Below are 22,691 nucleotides of genomic sequence, written 5' to 3'. Positions count from 1 at the left end.
AAAAGGCGTAAAAAAGCAGTTTTGTTAAGTATATTTCATAAGTAACATATTTTGAAGCACAGAATAAAAAACCAATGAGATTTGAAAAATAACATTGATCAAAATTAGAGAACACTTTCGGATACCTCCCAGTAATTAGTATTAATCTGGCACCTTGTGCTAGTTTCTTTAATTATCTGACAAACCCTATTTAACTGCCAGCCTAACTGCAAGACGGTGAGCCATTCAAAAGTGACTGAAAATCCTCCGGCAGCAGAATGTCCAGATGAAGGCCAAAAGGGATGACCCGTTCAGTCTTAGCAAGAGAACGTTGTCATTTCAGAGCTGTGATTTCTAGAATATTGCATCTTTACGACGTCAAAAACGTATTCGAGTCCCCCCAAGAAGGCTGGTCATCCACGAAAGACAAATGCAAGAGAAGACAGAATAATGATGGAGAGCATCTCAATGGGCAATCAGTTCAACACTTCAGCTGCGATTGCTCACCAGTTCAGCGCTGAACAAGTAAAGATTGGTCTCGTCATACAGAATCTCGTTGTTTAAGAGAATTTGGACTGACAGCCCACTCTGCAGTGACCAAACCTCTCATTAGCAGAGAAAAAAAAAATCAAAAGGCTAGACTAGCCTTTGCTGAGGAGCATGTTGTGTGGACAGAGAAGAACTGGTTCAAAGTTGAATATATTTGGGTCCAATGGGAAACATTATGTTCATCGTCAAATTGGGGAAAGACTCAACCCAAAGTGTGTAAAGAAGTCAGTGCAAGGTGGAGGGGGAGGCGTCAGTTTGGGGAATGTTTTCTGCAGCAGGAGTATGACCAATGGCTTTGTTTCTGCCGAAACGCGGCAATAGGGATTTCCGGAACCTTTGGCAACCCTGTCCTCTCCGGGCTCCCGCAGATGGGGAGGGGGGCGTGGCGAAGCTGCGTCACTCACATTTATTGTAAATCAGGAGCAGCGGCACTGCCCTGCACTGTCCGCTGGCCTCTCTGCTGCCTCCAGGACTGGTTGCTAGAATAACCTGCCTCTTGGCGTCTAGCAACCAGTGACGTCACGTTATGAGGCCAAGGAGAGGACCCAGCATTCAGAGAGGAGGAGGAACTTCTCTTCCTCCTCCGCACCTAGTCAGTTTTGGCTCCACCCACCTCCTCCAGCATGGCTGAGAGCCTGAAGCGAGCACATTTGAACAAGTTCAACAAGAGGTAAGTGTGAGCTGCCCTGACCTGCACCAGCACTTGCCTTACTTCTGAGGGTGTCTGAGGATCAGCCTTGTCATCCCTGTATGTATACTTCAAGAAAATGCAGCTGGACAGGTCAGCAGGTCGGCCCTCGATGTCAGGAATGTGAGCAGACTGTCACTGTGGGTGATTTACAGCTTTCTGAAATTGTGAATCCCCAGTGCTGAGCCCAGTGGAGAAAGCACCCTGCCAGCATCAGCTTTAACCCTTGCTGGGCTAAGAAAAAATCAATGAAGGGGATTGGGCATTGTAAAGGAGAATGGGTGAAGAATTTTGTGAAGTGGCATAATGTGGAGGGGGGTGGGGGCCAATGTGTATAGGAGTAATGAATGGAGGGAGGAAGTATGTACAGGGAGGAAGTAATGTGCAAAAGGGGGGGAATGGTGTACAACAAATATGGAGGGGAGTAATGTGTACAGGGAGGGGGATAATTTGTGCAAGAGTGGGGCTGTGTGTACACAGGGGAGGGGGCTGTGTGTACAGGGAAGGGGGCTGTGTGTACAGGGAAGGGGGGTAATGTGTACAGGGAAGGGGGGTAATGTGTACAGGGAAGGGGGGTAATGTGTACAGGGAAGGGGCTGTATGTACAGGGAGGGGAGTAATGTGTACAGGGAAGGGGTAATGTGTGCTTCACTCTTCTGAATCTTGCGCCTTCTGCGATACGCAGTTCTAAGCTTCGATCACACCCACTATTTGGCGACCATGTAATTTTCAACTCTGAGGAAAGCGTGGCTGGGGGTGGGGTTGTGGGCAGAGTTGGGTGGGGTTGTGGGCAGAGTTGGGTGGGGTTGTGGGCAGAGTTGGGTGGGGTTGTGGGCAGAGTTGGGTGGGGCTGTGGGCGGGGAAGGTGAGTCCCAGCACCTATTCTCTGAGGAAAAAAAGCCCTGGTTGGGCCTATTATACAGCTACATGGCTGAGTGGGGATCTCTAATTTTTATTATTGTGTTTTCTACAAAATTAAGGTTTTTTAACAGCCTTGGTTATTTTGAAAAATACTGTTCTTTTCGCATGGTATAGCCCCAATACAAAAATTCCATAAAATGTTGGAGCAATGAAGATTACATGATTTCGGAAATCAAGTGTTCATATATTGTTTTCCAATTTTGATCTCCAGTATATATATATATACACACATACACACGTGTGTGTGTGTGTGTATATATATATATATATATATATATATATATATATATACACACACATACACACGTGTGTGTGTGTGTGTATATATATATATATATATATATATATATACATTTTTTTTTTTTTACACACATACATTCACAGAAACATTTTTTTCCCCAGGAAAAAAATTACAGTATACAACTTAAGTGGCCTCCACATCTTTGGTCCAAATATAGTACACTATTTTGTTAACCACTTCCTGATGGGTCCACTACATTGCTAAACACTTCCTTAGGTACCCCTGCTTCTGGAAGAGAAGATAACTGGGGGTAAATTCAACAGTTAATCTTTTTCAGTTAATCTAAACATGTAGCTTATTATCATTATTTTAACTACTATGCATTATTGTAGTTTAAAACTAAACCGTGGCCACAACAAATATCAAATGGTACCTAACAGACTACAGTACTGCTCACACCGTATCTGCTTTCTTACTTGGCACCGGTCTTCAGGTTCAGTAGTATGCTGCGATTTATTGCCCATCATTTTGGGGCACTCAATGCAGTAAAGATCTAGGGTTTCCACACCATTAACATCTTTACTGTACCTTTCATCTTTAAAGTTGTTGAACAACAGTTACATCTGTGTGCCTAGCCAGTGACTCGCAAGGTTTGACTGAGAACAGTCTGGGAGATTTGTATAATCTGCAGGCAGGATAAAAAATGCAAAGCTCCAGTAAACTATATAAATTACAAGAAAAAGCAAAGGAGCCTCTATTGTTTTTAAAATGATATTAAAGTCTAATCTGTTGTAATTCAAAATAGAAAGATAATACAGTAAGCTGCTATGTGTAAGGATATTGCACAGAGCGGTGGCTTTTCTCCACTTTTTGTGTTCTCTGATAGCACTGTCCGCAAGCTCTGTTCTCGGAATGCCCCCTCTGCAAGCTGCATGCGCTACCAAGCTGGGCTGTGTGTCTACTAAAGACACACACAGCACAGCTCAGGCAGGCGCCCCGCTCTCTCACAGGATTTGACTTGACAGCAACGGGAGCCAATGGCTCCCCTGCTCTCAGAGGGTTCTGTGAGAAGAGGAATGAGAGCTGAGCTGCAGCAAAGATGGAACAAGAGAGGACTCGAATTACATGTTTAGGAATGGTGAGGGGGGGGGGGGGGGATTGATAAAAGCATAACCAATTTGGAGCTTGCCCCAAAGGTGCTAATTTTTTTTTATTATTCCGTGCCTGTTAAAGAAATTTTGTTTTCTGTCCTAATGAAAAAGTCAAAAGACTGAGAAGTGTGAGAAAATCTCCTCAACATAGCTACAGAAACGATAAAAAAAAAAACAAAAAAAAAAACTGAAGGGTTCTGACAGTTCTCTAAATTTTTAAAAGGAAGAAAAAAAACCCTCAAACAACTATGACTAAAAGATCTACCAGGTAATATAGACTTAAAATGGAAAAATGTACAGCACAGCATTTATAGCAAGATGCTGCAGGTCCACCAAAAAAGCAACGTGAAACACAACTCCAGTAGAAAAGAATTCAGTAAAACTTAGACCTACTCAATGTGCAGTCTGACTTCTGAAGAAAAAAAAAAAAAGCAATTTTTCTAGATAACATTGCATATTCCATAGACAGGTTGAAAAACGACACAAGTCCATCTAGTTCAACCAATAAAAAGGAAAAAAAAAAAAAAATCATACAATCCCATATACACAATACTATAACCACAGTTGACCTAGCAAAGCATTATCCAATTTGCTCCAGCAGGGGAAAAATATCCCTTCCTGATCCCCAAGAGGCATTCGGATAATCCCCGGATCTTGCCCTATATATGTTAGTATCGAGTTATATACATTCAGGAAATAATCAAGGCCTTTTTTAAAGCAATCTACTTAGCTGGCCAGAACCAGCTCTTGTGAGATTCTATTCCACATTTTCAGTTTACTGTGAAGAAACCTTTCTGTATTTGGGATTAAATCTCTTCCTCCAGATGTAAAGAGTGCCCCCTTGTTCTCTGTGATGACCTTAAAGTGAATGACTCAACACCCAAGTTCACTACATGGACTCATATCCCCCTTTAATCTTCAAGAGCGAAAACATTCAGTTCTTCTAATCTATACTCATAGCTGAGCTCCTCCATGCCTCTTATTAGAGGTTTGGTTGCTCTACTCTGCACTTTCTCCAATATCATTTTTTATGAACTGGTGCCTAAAGCTGAACTGCATATTCCAGATGAGGTCTTACTAATGATTTGTACAGGGGCAAAATATCTTTCTCTCTGGAGTCTATACCTCTTAATACAAGAAAGGAATTTGCTCACTTTGGAAACCCCAGCTTAGCATTGCATGCTATTAAGCTTATGAGCTACCAAAACACCCAGATCCTTCACCACTGATTTACTCCCCCTAGTATGTATGATGCATGCATTTTCTTAGCCCCCCCAAGGATATAAATTTACACTTAAATTCATGAATTTATTTACTGCTTGTTGCCCTTTAAAATGTACCTCATTGTCCTGTTTTTCATCCCCAGACATATCATCATCAACATCACTGCCAGTGCCTTCAATAGCAAGAATTCCATTACGAATGGCAGGAATCATATACAATTGCTGGATAACAGAGTTCATGTAGCACGTTGCCCCAGCATTTTTGAGCCCCACAAAACCCTTGGGGGGCCGTGGACCAACTGGGGGCAGATACTCCCATTCTGTAAGTGCTTCACAACCTGTAAAGACAAAAAAACGTTTTTTTAATTAATATTTTTTTAGTAGTGAGTAATCTAAAGAATAAAATCTGCACCAAAATGGTTATAATTTTCAGAGTAATTGAAAGTTATTTACAGAGGTTTACTGCCAAGATATGCCTTAACACACTCACATTTTGGATTAATTGACATGCCTTGAATATGCAACAACTGTGAACATTTCATTTAATGTACCCACACATCTTTCAAGTGCAATACCTGAGTAATACATTTCATTTAATGTATCCACAATCTGTCTGAGGTTCCGAACACATCCCACAGCTAACGCAACCAGAAGCTCAAAACCTGCATTAATAGTGGCTGGTGAACTGCACACAGGAATAGCTTGCTCAGCTGGTAGCTCTCCGGTCTTCATATACTGCAAATAGACGTTGGATGCTGGGAATATGAAGTCATCAATCAATTCCTGAAAGAGAACAGACCTCATAAGAACATGATATTGTCTCAACTGCCATTATTACCACCAGATACATGGCAACATTGTTGTCAAAACTGACAAAATTAATCAAAATGTGAAGTTTCTCCAAAAATGGGATTTTTGTACTTACCATAAAATCCATTTATTTCATTGGACGGACACAGCGCTCCATAAATCATAACTACTGGGTTATATTGCCTCCTCCAGGAGTAGGACTAGGCAGAACAAAAAACACCTGGCTATGCCCATGGGCTGTCCTCAGCTTGGTATATAACCCCCCCTCTCTTTTCTAGGTAATCAGTTGAGTAGCAAGCAGTATTAGAAGTATCAGAAGTCCATAGAGGGGTGGGTGCTGTGTCTGTCAATTAACTCAGATACATGTATTTTATGGTAAGTATAAAAATCCAATTTTCTCTATCATTCATTGATGGACACAGCGCTCCATAAATCATAACTACTGGGATGTCCAAAAGCAGTGCCAAATGGAAAATGAGGGGTGGGGAAAAGAAACCCAAGGCTAAACATAAGTAACCTTACCCAGGACACAGGAGCCTTAACTGGATCACTGACAAATTAAAAGTTTAAAGAAAAACACCCCCCAAAAGGGAACATCCCCTCTTAAACAGCAGCCTGCAAAACTTTGCAGCCAAAGGAAGCATCCGCAGATGCCAAAGTGTCTACCTTATAGAATTTTGTGAAGGTATGTACAGATGACCAAGTGACCGCCTTGAAAACTTGCGATATTGATGCCTGGTGACGGAAGGCTCAAGAAGCACTCAGCGCCTTAATAGGATGCGCTGTGACAGGAAAAGGTGGAACCTGACCTTTAATGGAATAGGCCTCAGACACTGTCTGTCCGATCTATCTGAAGATGGTAGCCGAAAAAGCGGCCAGACTTTTTCGGTCCGTCTGTAACTACAAAAAGCGAGTCTGCCCTCTGAAAGGACTCAGTAGCTGCCAGATACACCCGTATTGCACAAATCACATCCAAAATTTACGCTTTCAACATATGATGGTATATCTTGCTGGAAGATGACTTCCTCGCCTTTACCATAGTAGGGAACACTGATCCAGACAGAACTCTATGCCTCAGTACTTGGCTTTCAATAGCTAAGCCATTAAAACCAGCGAATGTAAAGCAGGATGGTAGATTAGCCCTTGGGACAACTGGTCCTCTCTGAGAGGAAGACCCCAAGCGACATTTACGGCCATCGGGATGATTGTAAGATCCTCGCTCTTGATTCCTCACAGGAACTGCGAAAGAAGCCTGAGCCGAGGAGGATACTGGCCTTACTGTGGCCCTTTGACGCCTTCGGCGTCTGTCAGAGGAACCAGTGATCTTGCCACGAACTTTAGTATTTTCCTGTGGAGCCAAACCTGCTAAAGGAGCTGCATATAGGATTGTGCAAACAGAACTGTCTTTAAGGTGGATACCACCAGACTCAGAAGTTAAAGCAATAATCACAAACCAGGCGCTCCTGGGATGCTTGTAGGGTGGAGGGATAGAAGTAAGCCTGTCAGGCTCCCCAGCGGTTGTTCTGCTGTTAGCCAACTAATGGCTCAGTAAAGAGATTCGCACCCAGGGCAGCCATAGGAAAAATTCCAGTCCAGAAGTCAAAGCAATAATCACAAAACTGGTGCTCCTGGGGTGCCTTTAGGGTGGAGGGAATAGAAATAAGCCTGTGAGGCTCTCCAGCGTTTTTTCTGCTGCTAGCCAAAGAGCATAGGAAGGGTGCTGATATGGATAAAAGTTCACGAGGAAGGCAGCGCATGAACCACACCGGGACGCAATGGATAAGGAAGTCAGGTGAACATCCAGTATAGAAAGGGTTAACAGTTTATTGGTATTGATAACCGAAAAACAAAGTACGTAAAATGCTTACATCCCCCTGGGCTGGAGTGGACAAGGGCACCTGGCAGCAAGCAACACGAGTGCGAGGAGGTCAGTCTCCCAGGACTGCTGAGCGGTGTGTGTGCACAAAGCCGGAAACCAGCCGGCGCGAGGATGAAAGGACTCTGCTGTAGTTCCGTAGCGGTGACATCAGCCGGACAGGCGCCACTTGCGGGGAAATACTAGGAACCAGGGTGGACCACAAGCTATATGGTTGCCATGACTACATGTTTCGCGCTATGTGCTTTATCAAGTCATCCATTGTACTTTGTTTTTCTGTTATCAATACCAATAAACTGTTAACCCTTTCTATACTGGATGTTCCCCTGACTTCCTTATCCATTGCATCCCGGTGTGGTTCATGCGCTGCCTTCCTCATGTACTTTTAACCACCAGACTCAGAACCTGTATGCAAAATCGGGAGAGAGAACTATCTGTGTGACAGCAGCCGGGTAAATCACAGCCTGTGGTTCCGGAAATTTGATCAGAGGAAGGACCACAATGGTCAGAATTAAAATCGGACCTAGGTAATTAAATTCCCTGGACAGGGATAGGGTGTACCTGAGGTAGTTCGGACATTAACTGAACCTTTGCAGAAATTAAATCTGCACAAAGATAATCAGGACCTCAAAAACCCGAAAAGAACAAACTTTGCCCCCCTTTCTGGGTACCCTCAAAAGAAACATTTTTCTCCTTGATGCTCAAAGAAGTCCAGGAGGCTGGAAAGCAGCAAAGATGTCCCCCACCCCAATAATGGATGAGGGCAGACCTTCATGCTGAAGGGGCCTTGTCTGCTGGTCCGGAGAAGCTAGCTCTAGGCTTACCAGACCAAGGATGCTTTGAACCTCCCAGGGAAGATTTGAAAGATTTCCCTTATTCTCAGTCCCAGAAGTACGAAAGCCACCAACCGGAGACCAGCCAGTCTAAGGGAAAATGGCGACCATCAGCTACAAACACTGAAGCATGCTGCCAGGATCTTCCCTGCGCCCTCTGCAATGCTGCAACCTCTGCAAGGGGACCCCCCAAAAGGTAGGACACACATTAGGGGAGACTCTGCACCGGTCTCTGCACTGGGGAAACAGCAAACAGCAGGGCAGGCACCTAGGGGTGTCCTACACTGGGACCCCCCCCAGACTACCAGGGCAGGACACACTATCCCAGGACCCTTACAGAGTGGGGATAGCAGGGGAGACCCCCCCAGGGGTCTCTGCTGCATTCCGCTGCCGTCCCTGGAGGTTAACAGTGTCCACCCCAAAAGAACGCCAAAAGGGGAGAGTGGGGGACTGTACTTACCCTTCCATGGTGTGGGTAATGCTCCAGACAGAATCCTTGCCACCGAAGTAGGGGAGCTGTTAGTCAAGGGACCGCTGTGACTCAGACCCAAGCCCGGTCTTATGCGACCCTGTTAGACGTTTAACTCGCGGGCCAGACTCTGTCCGTGAGGCTATGTTGCGGCTGACCTAGCTCGTAACTGCAGTCTGCACACGCTTGCTGGCTGGGGTGGGGGGACCACTGGATCAATTATCCAGCCCGTCGCACAGTCCCGTCAGTTGGCTGTAGATCGCTCAAAAGAAAAAACAAAAAAAGATGTAAGGAAGGAGAAAAAAATTGCTAAGACCAGAGATCCCAGCCGGGAGCCTAATACCGCTTGCTACTCAACTGATTACCCAGAGCAGAGAGCGGGGTTATATACCAAGCGGAGGATGGCCCATGGGCGTAGCTAGGTGTTTTTGTTCTGCCTAGTCCTACTCCTGGAGGAGGCAATATAAACCAGTAGTTATGATTTATGGAGTGCTATGTCCGTCAATGAACTAAAGAGAAAAGAAAATTCTCCAATGTTTTTTTTTTCCACTACCTCAGCAGCAAAAGTCTTTTATTGTACTTTTACCAACCTCCGCCATTCCCAAAAAGCTCTCTACCACCATGTTTTTTTTTTTTGTGAAAAATTAAAATATTTATATGATAAAAAAGATTTCTCGATTTGTTCCATGAAGAACTTTAATGTGCTGAGGATCCAGGATATATGAAAAGCACAAATGTGAAAAAAGTACCATGAGAAAAAGTGAGCAAAAACACAGCATCTAGTCACTATATTACATTGTCAGTTTAATAGCTATTACACAGATGTAGCATTTACCTAACTAAAAAGCAAAATGCATTAGCATATTTGATTAAAGTTTATCTGAATCCAAGATTGTGATCTTGCCAGTAACAAATTTTGTCTTGGGATAACCATAGGACAGGACGTATGAAGGACTAAAGAAAACACCCCCCCCACCCACTAAAGAGTATGAAATGATTTGTGTGCGTCACCAAATGTTCACATGCCGACAGATGAAAGACATTGTCGCGCTTTGATTATAAAGGCAAATTATCGTTAATTTTGTTTATTTGGATCGAAGGGTTAGAAACCCTTATCAACTTTTTAGACTTTTTTTTCTCATTAGGGTAAATCTCAGCAAAAGCAAAGAGCAATAATAAAAAAACAATTTGGACTTCTGTAAATTCCATATCTTGAAATGCAATAGAGGACACAGGCAAAATACTCATACACCATGGATTATAAAATGTGTACCTTCAGGAGATTAGGCACCTGCAAAGCTTTAGAAGACATGTGCCCTAGACACCTTCCCTTTAAACCTACCCCTAGTCCACAATTTTGTTGCAAGCAATGGAGAGTAAACCTTGGAATGGAACCTTGGTCCTGTACTGCATTGCACAATATGGACAGGTTAATTCAGTTGGTCGCAGGCTGGTTGGAAAGTTGTGACTGGAATTCCTTGGCTTTTTTGACATACGTTTGCCCTTCCAGTGCTCCTTTGCTGTTTAGAGCAGTTATAGGTGGGTGAAGTGACCACTTTGTACAATAAATGGATTTTTGTAAAATCTTACCGTAAAATCCTTTTCTCTTAGCTCATTGACAGACGTAGTCCTCGGTGATACAGCACCTTCGGGTTATGTTGCCTCCACAGGAGTAGGACTAGACAGGAAATAAAATGCTCTGGCCACACCCTAGGGGCAGTCCCAGAGGGTATATCCTCTCTCTCTCTCTGCCTCAGCAAATCAGTTATGTCATAAAAGCAGTCTTTAGAGAATTTAACCCAACCCAACTCAAAAAAAAAACAGAGGGGCGGGTACTACGTCTGTCAATGAGCTAAGAGAAAAGGATTTTACGGTAAGATTTTACAAAAATCCATTTTTCTCTATCGCTCATTGACAGACGTAGTCCTCGGTGATACAGCACCTTCGGGAAGTCCCAGAGCAGTATCCCAAATGAGGGGTGGGAAAATGGAAATCAAATCCAAATCTAGAAGGCCCAACCGGTGCCAACTAGAAGTTTACAATGCTCATCCTTAATGATGAGACTCAACAAAAAAATTTTCAAACAGAAAAAAACCCTCGAGGTAGACCACCGGTCTCCTCAAATTGCGGCCTGCAAAACCTTGCGGCCAAATGAGGCATCCGCCGATGCCATCACATCAATTTTATAAAATTTTGTAAAGGTATGTACCGACGACCAGGTGGCCGCTTTACATACCTGGACCACTGACGCCTGATAGCGAAAGGCCCAGGAAGTACTGAGCGCTCGAGTGAAGTGCGCCCTAACAGGGAACGGAGGATTCCGACCCTTAATAGAATAAGCCTGTACCAGCGTCTGACTGATCCATGTAGATATGGTCGCGGCAGACACAGGCAACCCCCTTCAAGGGCTATCCGTGATCACAAAAAGTGAGTCCGTCTTACGAAAACCACTTTAGGAAGGAAGGATGGATTCGGAAGAACCACCACCTTATCCCTATGAACCACCAGATCTGGGGAACGACAGGATAATACGGCCAGTTCTGACACCCTGCGTAGAGAAGTAATGGCCACCAAGAAGGCCACCTTCTGGGAATGTAAGCAAGGGAATCTCCCTAATATCTTCAAAGAGAAGTTTCTGAAGAACCGACCACACTAAATTAAGATACCAGGCGGTAAGGGTGCGCGCACTGGCGGAGCCAGATGTCGCACCCCCTGGATGAAATTCCGCACCAAGGAATGATTAGCCAAAGGTTTCTTGAAAGAAGATTGCTAACGCCGAAAACCTGACCCTTGATCGTGCTCAAGGATAGTTTCTGCTCAACCCCTTGTTGCAGACAGACCAAAATTTGGGTCACCGAATAGGTATGTGGGGAAAATCCAATAGATTCACACCATGCAATATAAGACTTCCATGTGCTGGAAGTCGCTTTCCTTGCTTTAACTGGAGGTAGGAATAACTGAAGCTGACACTCCCTTGTCCTTCAGTACCTGGGTCTCAATGGCCAGGCCATTAAGCCAGCGACTGTAAAGCAAGATGGAAGATCGGTCCCTGAGACCGCAAATCCTCCCTGAGAGGAAGTCTCCAAGGAGCGTCCGCGACTAGCCTCGCCAAGTCGGCGTACCAGGCTTGACGAGGTCAATCCAGAATTTCCAGAATAACTGGAATTCCCTCCACCTCTATCCTGCGAAGAAGTTCCCGCAGCAACTTGAGAGGATGGAAGGCATGCCGTAGCTGATACTGCCCCCACGGGGCGATCAGCGTTTCTGCTGCGTCCGCTAGAGGATCGTGGCGCGAGCTACAAACCTCCGCACCTTCCTGTTAGGCCAAGGTGCCAACAGATCCACATCCGGGATGTCCCAATGAAGGGACAGCTAGGGAAAAAACCTCTGGATGAAGAGGCCATATGCGATTGGATCAGAATCGGGCTGCTCTAGAGCTGCTCGATCCAGTAAATCAGACAAAATCTGATCGCTCTCAGTTCCGATACCCTTATTGGTAATCTGGATACTATCGGAAGAAATGACTTCCCCTGGTTGAGCATCGGAGACTTCCTGGTCCGCTCGCTCAACCGGATCCGATTGTCCAGGGAATCGGAATTCTGATTCCATTAAAAAAGAATCTCCTTCAGGAGAATTCGGGTATGAGACTGGGTATACGGTACTGCCTCTAAGAAGGCCACCATCAGTCCCAGCCAATTGACGGACAGCAACATCCGAATCGTTGACTGAACCTTCTGGAGTTTCCCAGCAAGGAGAAACTCTCTTGCCCAGGATGTATCCAACCTTAGGCCCAGATAGTTCAGTCTCCTGGTGGGAACCAGGGATGATCTTAGGGAAAGCGAAAAAACGCTGATGTCCTGCGATGATGGGGATATAAAGATAGGCATCCTATATGTCTATGGACGCCAGGAAATCTCTTTTATGCAGGGAGGCCACCACTGTACGGATGGACTCTATTTCTTCCCAAGTCCAGATTTGGACGCACCTTGCCCTCTTTCCTGGGCATTGTGAATAGGTTCGAATAGAACCCCTGAAACCGTTCAATGTTAGAAGGGCAGAATCGCACCGGTGGAAGTGATCGAAACTCGATCCTGTGTCCTCCAGAAACCGGTGAAGACATCCCCCCCCCACCCCAGAGATGGGTAGGGGCGCATCAGGCTATATTCTTCAGGCTTGGCTGAGCCGGACTCTTTGTTTACCCGACCAGCGCCCTTTGAAACCCCTCTAAAGGGGCTTTGGAGGGTTTCGCCTTATCGCCCGCCCTCGCGGAACGAACAACTCTATATGAGCAGAAAAGGAAGGTCCTCGTTAGTTACGAGGTCTTTTTATCCTAACAGTCTGTGGCAAGACAGCAGGTGGTACCGTCTATCCTATAAAGAGGAATTCCTCAAACGGATAGCACCTAGCCATGCGTTTGGAAATAACAGGGGTTCGTTTCAAAACGACCCCATTTGGGTAAAGGAAAATCCTTCGCCCTTTTGGTAGGCTAACAAGTACCAAAAAGGAATCTCAGTCTCAGCTACCTCTGCCGGTGTAACCTCAAGACTAAAGGTTTCCCGGACGGACACAACTAGTGCATCCACCACTCTTGTGCTATGGCGGAGGCAGAAACGTGCTCCTCACTGCTGAGGAGATATTACCTGAGACAACAGCCCCCTAAGAGGGACCTGCAACTGCATTGACCAGTTCCGAATCCGTATCTGAAGTATCTGATAAACAATAGGGGTAGGCGGGGGTCGCTACTTGACCCCCGTCCCTGACAGGCCACCTCCACCCGGGATACCAAAGACTCCAAAATTGCCGATAATGCATTAAAAACAAGTGGGGTACTGGAGGGTCCTGCGGCCACCTTGAGGGGATCAAGTGGGGATACCTATGCGGCAGGGTCAATGATTATACAAGACACTTGCCAGCGACAAAAAATGACAAAGTAAAAAAAAAAAAACTTTTTTTTTTTTTGTGTCCCCCAGTCGCAACAGCGCCCCTCAGTGTTACCTGCCTTTTTGGACCCCACAGAGAGAGAGACAGACCCCAAGGCTCATCCCTGATGCACAGAAGTTTTCATCAGCTTGCTCAGTGCTTGTCTTGTTACAGACAGGAAGTCTTTGGCCCTATTTCCTGGGTAAAAGAGGCGGCTCCGCCCCTTAACACGCCTGCCGGCTCCTCCCACTGGCTCCATGAGGTGTTTGAGTCACCTCAAACATGGCCGACCCCATGCTGGAGACACGAGGCTACACCAAAATGGCGGCCTCGTGCGATCTACCAGACAATGGCGGCGGCCTGCACAGAATAGCGGCATGTCTGCAGAAGGATCTCGGCCTCACAACCCTTCACCCTCATGGTGGTCAGCGTGGTCGGAGGTACCGGACCCTAGCGGGCCGTATGCGGTCCGCTGCTTAGCTGGAGGAATGATCTGGAATGCAGTATACATGTATAGACATCGCCCTGTGGCTACTGACAGGTAGGATACCTTATACTATCACAGTAAAGTTCTAGTACTGCCACTGACTACAATCATTTACACATCTTTACAATTAGATTGTCAGCTCCCAAACCAAGCCTCCTGGCTTCTTGTACACAAAAATCACACTCAATTAGGGGGATCTGTGACATGTTATAGGATAGAGGGGAACCCATCCTTACCATTACAGAGAGGGGCCCGCGTTCACCACAAGACCCGTCAGGGGGAAAGGGGGAACATACTACTCACCATACCGGAACCAGGCGGGCGCCAACTCCTGACAGTACCCCTCTCCACCGGGGTGGGAGGGCTGTCGACCAATACGGGCGCCGTGACTCATGGTCTTTGGCGTTTCAGCGAGACGTTTAACTCGCAGGGTCAGTCCCCGTCCAGTGGGACTATGTCGCGGCCGACCCAGCGCGGAGCTAGGGCCTGCACGCGCTCGTAGGCTGAACTGGGGTGACCACTGGATCTCAACATCCAGCCCGTCGCCCAGTTCAGCTTTCTTGTTTGAAGATCTCACAGGAACACTGGAGAAAAAAAGCGGTCTTAAAAAATTCTTTTCTAAGAAAAAAATCCTGCCAGGACCGAAGATCCCAGCAAGGTATCTAGGTCCTTACTCCTGACTAGACAGAAAAAAACTGATTTGCTGAGGCAGAGAGAGAGAGGATATACCCTCTGGTACTGCCCCTAGGGTGTGGCCAGAGCATTTTATTTCCTGTCTAGTCCTACTCCTGTGGAGGCAACATAACCCGAAGGTGCTGTATCACCGAGGACTACGTCTGTCAATGAGCGATAGAGAAATGGAATTTACAGGCAGCCAAATTCCTCCTATCTTAATTGTACAGTCCAGGATAGAGGCAGAATATTAATACACCATATGCTGTCCCTAAGCAATGAATGAGAAGGGCGTTTAACAAGGCAAACAGAACTGTGCCAACCAGCCAAACCGCAAGGGTCAAAAGATCCAACCTCAGAGCTGTGAGAACCGTGCGGCCAAAAACTGCATCAAGGAATATTAGATGTCCCACCTGGGAAAACTTTTAGAAAGATCAGGGATGGCCTTACACAACTGGGCTAAAAAGGCTTGCTTGTTAGCCGAAATATCCAAGGAATACCCACCAATCTGATGGAATTGACTTGTAGAAGCACAGAGGGAGATTTCTCTTTGATAATGTAAGTTCTTGCAATCAGCTTTCACACATCTATCCTGTAATGGTGGAGTTTCAAGAACTCCCTTGAGAGAACAAGTTTTTTTTTTATGGAACAGCAGCCTTGCGGTATACTCCAATGGCTTGTTTACACTAGCCGCCTGCCTTTCTCCCGCTGTCACGGACGATCGTGAGTGAGCAGCGGACATTGGGTCCGCCGCTCACACGCGCGGGGGGGGGGGTCCGTGACAGCGCGCCTCCGGCGGCGCGCGCTCGCTCCCCAGAGCCTCACAGGCTAGTGACGTGCCGGTACGTCACTTTGCCTGTGAGGGGCTGACCGCCGCAGTATATGTACTTGCAGCGGGTGGTTAAATCCAACACCCAGATCCAGCTGGTCAGTGCAGAGAAAAGGAAGCAAAATCTTCAGGAGTCCCTTTACCCACAGCAACACACCGCTCTCACCTCATCCAAAGACCCTCAAATTGCTAGTAGGTCATTAACACTTTCTCCCTAGAATGGGATCACAGTGTATATAGCGGCGGTATTTTCAAACTTCTGTCAGGTTGGTAAGGGTAGCGGGACCTCCTAAACATCCACTCGTTCACATATAAACAGAATAAAAAAACATCTAAAAGCTCACTGCTTATAAAAAATAAATGCTTTTTATTGCAATATGACTCACAAGAACTTCCGCTTGGTAAGCAGCATAATGAAAATTCACAAACGCCGGTTTAACATACCGGCCAGGCATGATAGCAGCGGGTGCCGTGTAGCGCTGTAACTTCTCCTCCCGTGTAAGTGGTTCTTTACTGTCAGAGCAGTAAGGATGTGAAACTCCCTTCCACAATCGGTGTCAGTGGGAAGTGTCAACTTGATCGTTCCAAAAACACTTTGATGGGCAATATAGTGAACGCAGTAAACAGGGATATGGAAAAAAACTGGATTTTTGACTTACCGTAAAATCCTTTTCTCTAAAGTTCATTGACAGACGCAGCTCCATATTCTTCTTGACCACTGGGTTATGCTGATCCCTACAGGAGTAGGACACTAGGCAGGAAAAATCTTTACCACGCCTATGGGGCAGTCCCTGCAGGCATACACCCACTCACTCTGCTATAGGATTCAGTTTTGTTGCAAGCAGTGTTTAGAAGAAAAAACACCATCCCACTCAGAAATAGAGGGGCGGGTGCTGCATCTGTCAATGAACTTCAGAGAAAAGAATTTTACGGTAAGTTAAAAATCCAATATTCTCTATCGTTCATTGACAGACGCAGCTCCATATTCTTTTTGACCATTGGGATGTCACAAAGCAGTATTTGCATGAGGAGTGGGAAAACAACACAGAAAAGGCTAAACTTAGCCAACCAGTGAACATGGAACTCAACCAGGAACAACTGTACCTCAGCTAGAAAACATTCACCCTCAAAGAGATTATTTTCACTTTTGAACAGCAGCCTGCAAAACCTTGCGGCCAAAAGAAGCATCCGACACATCTTTTGTAGAATTTTGTGAACGTGTGCAATGACGACCAACTCGCCGCCTTGTAAACTTGCATTACTGATGCCTGATAGCGAAAAGCCCAAGAGGCACTCGGCACCCTAGTAGAATGCGCCTTCACAGGAAAAGGTGGAACCTGACCCTTCAGTGAATAAGCCTGTACCACCGTCTGCGTGATCCATCTGGATATGGTCGTGGCAGACGCAGCCAATCTCTTTCGCGGTCCATCAATGAGGACAAAGTCTGATTTCCTTTAAGATTCAGTAGCTACCAGGAAAACCCCAATTGCCCGAACCACATCCAAAGAACACAAGGCAATTTCCTCGGGATGCTTGGGATTAGGAAAGAGTGAAGGCAGCACAATGTCCTCATTTCAATGGAAATCAGAAACCACCTTAGGAAGAAACGACTGATTAGGTCGAAGTAACACCTTATCTCTGTGGACCACTAGATAAGGTGAACGGCAGGATAGTGCCAATTCAGATACTCTGCGAGCAGATGTAATAGCCACCAAAAAGGCTACCTTCTGTGACAGTGTAAGCAGAGAAATCTCCCTAATGTTCTCAAAGTGAGGTTTTTGAAGAACAGACAGTACCCTGTAAGATCCCACGGAGGTAACAGTGAATAAAAGTGCAAATCAAAGCATGTGTAGCTAAAGGGCGTATGAAAACCACTGCCAAAGCTGACATTTGGCCTTTTTTAAGTACCCAAGGCCAACCGCTGTTCAACCCCTCTTTGGAGAGAGGTCAAAATCCTAGCCACCTAGCCAGCGATTCATACCATGAGATGTATGATTTCCACGTACAATGATAGATCATCCTGGAGGTAGGTTTTCTAGCCTTCAAAAGTGTAGGAATCATTGGGGCAGAAAGAACCCTGACCTTCAATACCTGGCTTTTAACAGCCACGCTGTTAATGCCAGCGACTGTAAAGCAGGATGGAGGATCGGCCCTTGAGACAGCAGATCTTCCCTGAGAGGAAGTCTCTAAGGAGCATCGGCAACCAACCTTACCAGATCTGCGTACCAAGACCGGCGAGGCCCGTCTGGGGCCACCAGAATCCCTTCCACCTCTATTCTGTGCAGAAGCCTCGGCAGCAGTTTCAGTGGAGGGAACGCAAAGATCAGCCGATACTGACCCCAGGGAGCCACCAGTGCATTTGTGGCGTCGGCCAGAGGATCCCTAGACCTGGCTACAAACATCTGTACCTTCTTGTTGAGTTGAGAGGCTAACAGGTCGACGTTGGGTGTCCCCCACTGGAGACAGCAGGTGAAACAACTCCGGGTGCAGGGACCATTCCCCCTGATCCAACACCTGACGACTTAGGTAACTTGCCTGCCAGTTCTCAACTTCTGGGATATGCACGGCGGAAAGGGCCGAAACAATTTTCTGCCCATTTCAGGATCTCGGCCACCTCCCGGGCTGCCAAGAAACTCTTGGTGCCCCCTTGATGATTGCCATAAGCCACGGCCGTGGCATTGTCTGATTGAGTCCGAACTGGACAACCCTGCAGACGATTTGTCCAATGACTGAGGCAAAGCTTTATCGCTCTGAGTTTCAGAACATTGATCGGTAGTCTGGACTCCTCCATGGTCCAGGACTCCTGGACACACAGCTTCCCAAGCACTACTCCCCAGCCGGAGAAGCTGGCATCCGTGGTTACTACGGTCCAATACAATGGGAGGAAGGACTTACCCTGGCCTAGGGCCAACAAGCGAAGCCACCATAGAAGAATACTCTTTGTGCTGTGACTCAACCGAATCATAGTGTCCAAGAATTTTGGATCTTTGTTCCACTTGACAAAAATTTCCCTTTGTAAGGGTCTCGTATGGAACTGAGCAAATGGAACCTCATCGAAGGTCGACACCATCAGGCCTAAGGCTCGCATGCAAGTCCGCAGAGAGGACAGGTTGCTGGATAAAAGCAAACTAATCCCCCTCTGAAACTTTTGCAACTTTTCCGGGGGAAGAAACCCCCTTGCCGATGTTGAGTCCAGAGTCAGGCCCAGATAATCCAGTTTTGAAGATGGTAGAGCAGATTTTTTGAAATTGAGATTTCAACCGAACTCTTGCAGAGTCCATACAGTGATTGTCAAGTCGTCCAACAGGACTGAATGTGAGTCTGTTGTTAAGAGGCGATCGTCCAGGTACCCCAGTACCGTAATCCCTCGTTGATGCAGTAATGCCAATACCAGAGCCAACACTTTGCTGAAGACACTGGGAGCGGAGGCGAGACCAAAGGGTAACACCACCAATTGATAATGCTCCTCTCCTACAGCGAAGCGAAGAAAACGCTAGTGTCCAGCGTAAATAGGGATGTGTAGATATGCGTCCTTGATGTACGATGGGAGGCCAAAAAGTCTCCTTGGTGTAGGGACTCCACTACCGTGTACCATGGACTCCATTCGAAACTTCTGTACCCACACAAAGCGGTTCAGAGCCTTGAGGTCCAGAATTGGACGCACTTTGCCTTCTTTCCTGGGAACAGTGAACAGGTTTGAATAGAACCCCTGAAAGCGTCCCCTAGAAGGAACTGGCACAATCACCCCTTGCAACAGCAGATCTTGTACCGCCTCTCGTAGATCCCTTAACCGATCTGGAGATAGGCGTAGATTGGAAGGGAAGAATCTGTCCCATGGCCGAGACCTGAAATCGATCTCTTTACCCGATCGGATCAGTTCATGGACCCATTTGTCCTGATTTAAAGAGGTCCATGGTTCCGGAAAGCAGCGAAGACGTCCCCCCCCACCCCAGTTACGTGTGAGGGCGTCCCTTCATGCAGACGGAGATTTGTCTGTAGATCTGGATTGGCCTGCTCTCGGCTTACCTAACCATGTCTTCTTGGAACTCCCAGAAGACCTAAATGGTTTAGATCCTTTCTCCTGCATGTCGAAGGCACAAAAAGGCAGCCTGTGGGCTGTAAAATAGGGCCCCCATTTATTACCTGGTGACTTGCCCTTGGATGATTGAGGAAGAGTACTTTTCCCACCTGTAAGACCCTTGATCAGTTCATCCAATGAGGATCCAAACAACGGTCCCCCATAAAGGGGAGCTCTGATGAAACCTTTTTTGAAGCCTGATCTGCAGACCAGCTTTTTAGCCACACCATGCGTCTAATAGCTACCTCAACCGCGGATACTCTGGCTACAAGAGGGGCCGCATCTAGTGAGGCATCCCTTATAAATAGTAGGGCTTGGACCATTTGGTCAGTTGGCTCTGCCAGGCCTGGAGGGAGCTGTTCTGTTTCTAGGTCACTTTTTAGTAACTTTGCCCATTCTGTTATGGTCTGGGACACCAGAGTGATCACGAAGATCTGTTTAAGTATTGAGCCCGCCATCACATGTAAGTGGCGGTACAAAGACTCAATCCTTCTATCCACAGGGTCTGTAAAGACCGGGGACTTCTCCACCAGGACCACAGTAGATTTGTTCAGTCTGGAGACCGGATGGTCCACCTTCGGTGGAACGGTCCATTTTGCAGATACCGCGTTTGCAAATAGATAGCGCCTCTTAAAACGCTTCGGCACCACTAATCTGTTTGAGGCGCCCCCATTGGTCAGCCAAATTTGTCAAAAAGCTCCGGACAAGGGAAAACCTTGCCCGACTTCTGGGATTTGTCAGAACGTAAATCACATAATTCAAAGTGCAAGTGTTTACTTATAAGTAGTGACACTCCCCTTGCGTGAGTAGAGTAAACCAAGAGATATGCCCACCCGATCCAGGGGCGTCTAAGAACTAATTGTTGCCGGCCTTCCAGATGCGTCTCAACTAAGGCCACTACGTCAACTTTTTGCATTTTAAGGTATGTTAGAACTGTTGTTCATTTAACCCTATCCCCCAATCCTCTGTCATTCCAAGTTAGAAACTTTATGGAGGTCATAAATGTAGGATTACGTTTGTATAGTATCTCAAGGTCACGCAGGGAGGTGTCCCAACTCGCTGGAGCTTAGAACAACCTTTAGGTGAAAAGAAAAATAGAAACCCACTTAACCTGTTTTCCATCACACTGTGACAGTAGTACGTAATACATTGCGTCTTCTACCGCCAACGTAGCTGAGAAGGCCTCTCTGCCATAAGTTGTAGTTAGTAATTGTTCCAAAAATGTAGTCGGGTCTTTGCCCTCCAAACCTTCTGGTAGCCGGATAAAACGCAGGTTACACCTACGAAGTCTGTTCTCCATGTCATCCTGTTTTGCAAGGATCTGATTGATTTGGTGCTGCATACGTTCAGAGGCATGTTGTAAAGGTGGGATCGCGTCCTCCATCTCTCCAATTCTCGTTTCAGAGGTTTTAACTCTCTAAGCTTGTGTAGGTCTTGCCTAACTAGGGAGATGTCCACTTTGACCTCTTCTATTTTAGTAGGGAGAGTAGCTTGCAGGGCCGAAATGGCCTCTAGCACCTTATCTGTGTCAGCACCTGCCGATCTTCCCCCCTCTGCTACAATACTGTCAGTCTCCCCCAAATCAGCATTGTCATTTCTCATGAACTTATCTAACTTGGCAACAGTCTCTGGCTTCGATTTTGGGGGTGCCATAGTCAGGACTTCGTTTGGGCAAATAGGACCAAGTAGTTAAGAGGAGATGAATAGGGGCTGGAGTGCAGCAAGATGGCTGACCGTGCTGAAATGAAACTGAGGAGCTGGTCACTGATGAAATCTGAGTAAAATCACTTGAGGGGTCAGGCAGGGTAAAGAGGAGCCAGAGTGCCCCACAGTACATTTAAAAGGTGAGATTCCGGGCGTCAGGAGGGTCAAAACAGCTCATTAACAGAGTGAGTGGGTGTACCAAGATGGCCACCGACTTCTAGGAGTAGGCCGAAGCCAGGTACTCTCACGTAGATTGTGTATCCGGCCGAGAAAAACGGCCGTTTGTGTGGGTCGCCACCCTGTTGAGGAGCCGTTCCCCTGCATTGGGGTACGTGTGAGAGCACTACAGGAGCCAGCCAGGTCAGCCCAGGGGGATTCCGGAGCACAGGATGGGTCTGTTGAGTAATGTGCAGAGCTCAGCTCACTTGTGTCTTACTCCATGCTGTGCCAGGCCACGCCCCCGACTTCTGGGCTTCCGACTTTGAAGGGCTTGGAACCTTTTTCTGAAGTCCCTGAGGGATGAAAAAACTTCTCGTGGGCTGAAAAGGAAGTCCCACACCACCAGTGAGGCACCTTCCCCTTCCCAGACTGTGGAAGGAAGATACTCTTACTCCCCCATCAGACTTCTAATGATGTCACCCAGGGTAGCCCCGAACAGGCCCCCGCCCTAAAAAGGCAATTCAGTCAAGGTCTTCTTGGAGGTGTGATCCGCAGACCAACACTTCAGCCACAAAATACGTCTAAGCACCACTGCCAAGACAGATAGACAGAGTTAGAGACTCACAGGAACCGCATCCAAAGATACACCGCAGACAAACTACAGACCCGGGACCAACCGGTCTTCCAGTTCGCCATAGATGGGGGTAAACTGGTCCTCCTATGATCAGATGCAAAAGCGTCGCCCACCCAGTCAGTGCATGAGACAACCGAGGCACAATAAGGCACCAGCTATAGCAAACATGTAACGGGCGTTAGAGATTCTGCAAGACTGCCGGCCGGATTCCTAAAAACCGGGGATTCTACAACCAGAAACATGGTTGCCTTAGTCATTCTGGAAATGGGGGAACCCCCCGCCAGTGGGAGCGTCCACTTCCTCAGAATCGACTCCTCAAAGGGATACCGGACAGCAAAGCATCTTGGGAGCATCAAGGGTCAAATTTGACGCACCTAGCACTTATTCAAACAATTGTCAAAATAAGCTGAATAGGATAAACTCCTAACCGTACGGGCTTATGGGTGAAAAACGGAACAGATATCTCCG

At 46.7% G+C, this 22,691-nt stretch overlaps 1 protein-coding gene across 4 annotated transcripts in view; it reads right to left on the bottom strand.

Moving 5' to 3' along the window:
- Nucleotides 1-22,691, bottom strand: part of USP9X (ubiquitin specific peptidase 9 X-linked) — a 593,271-nt gene that overhangs the window by 100,338 nt on the left and 470,242 nt on the right. For all 4 annotated transcript variants that reach the window (XM_082246987.1, XM_082246989.1, XM_082246990.1 and 1 more), the window contains exons 30-31: nucleotides 5,328-5,535; nucleotides 4,870-5,090 (exon numbers count right to left, since the gene is read on the bottom strand). In XM_082246987.1, the coding sequence (XP_082103113.1) occupies nucleotides 4,870-5,090; nucleotides 5,328-5,535 (429 nt within the window). The remainder of the gene's footprint in view (nucleotides 1-4,869; nucleotides 5,091-5,327; nucleotides 5,536-22,691) is intronic.

This window comes from Pelophylax lessonae (assembly GCF_965119305.1).
Source record: "Pelophylax lessonae genome assembly, chromosome: 2".
Classification (NCBI taxonomy): domain Eukaryota; kingdom Metazoa; phylum Chordata; class Amphibia; order Anura; family Ranidae; genus Pelophylax; species Pelophylax lessonae.
The sequence above is the reverse complement of the archived record's forward strand: the minus strand, read 5'-3'. Positions and strand labels throughout refer to the sequence as shown.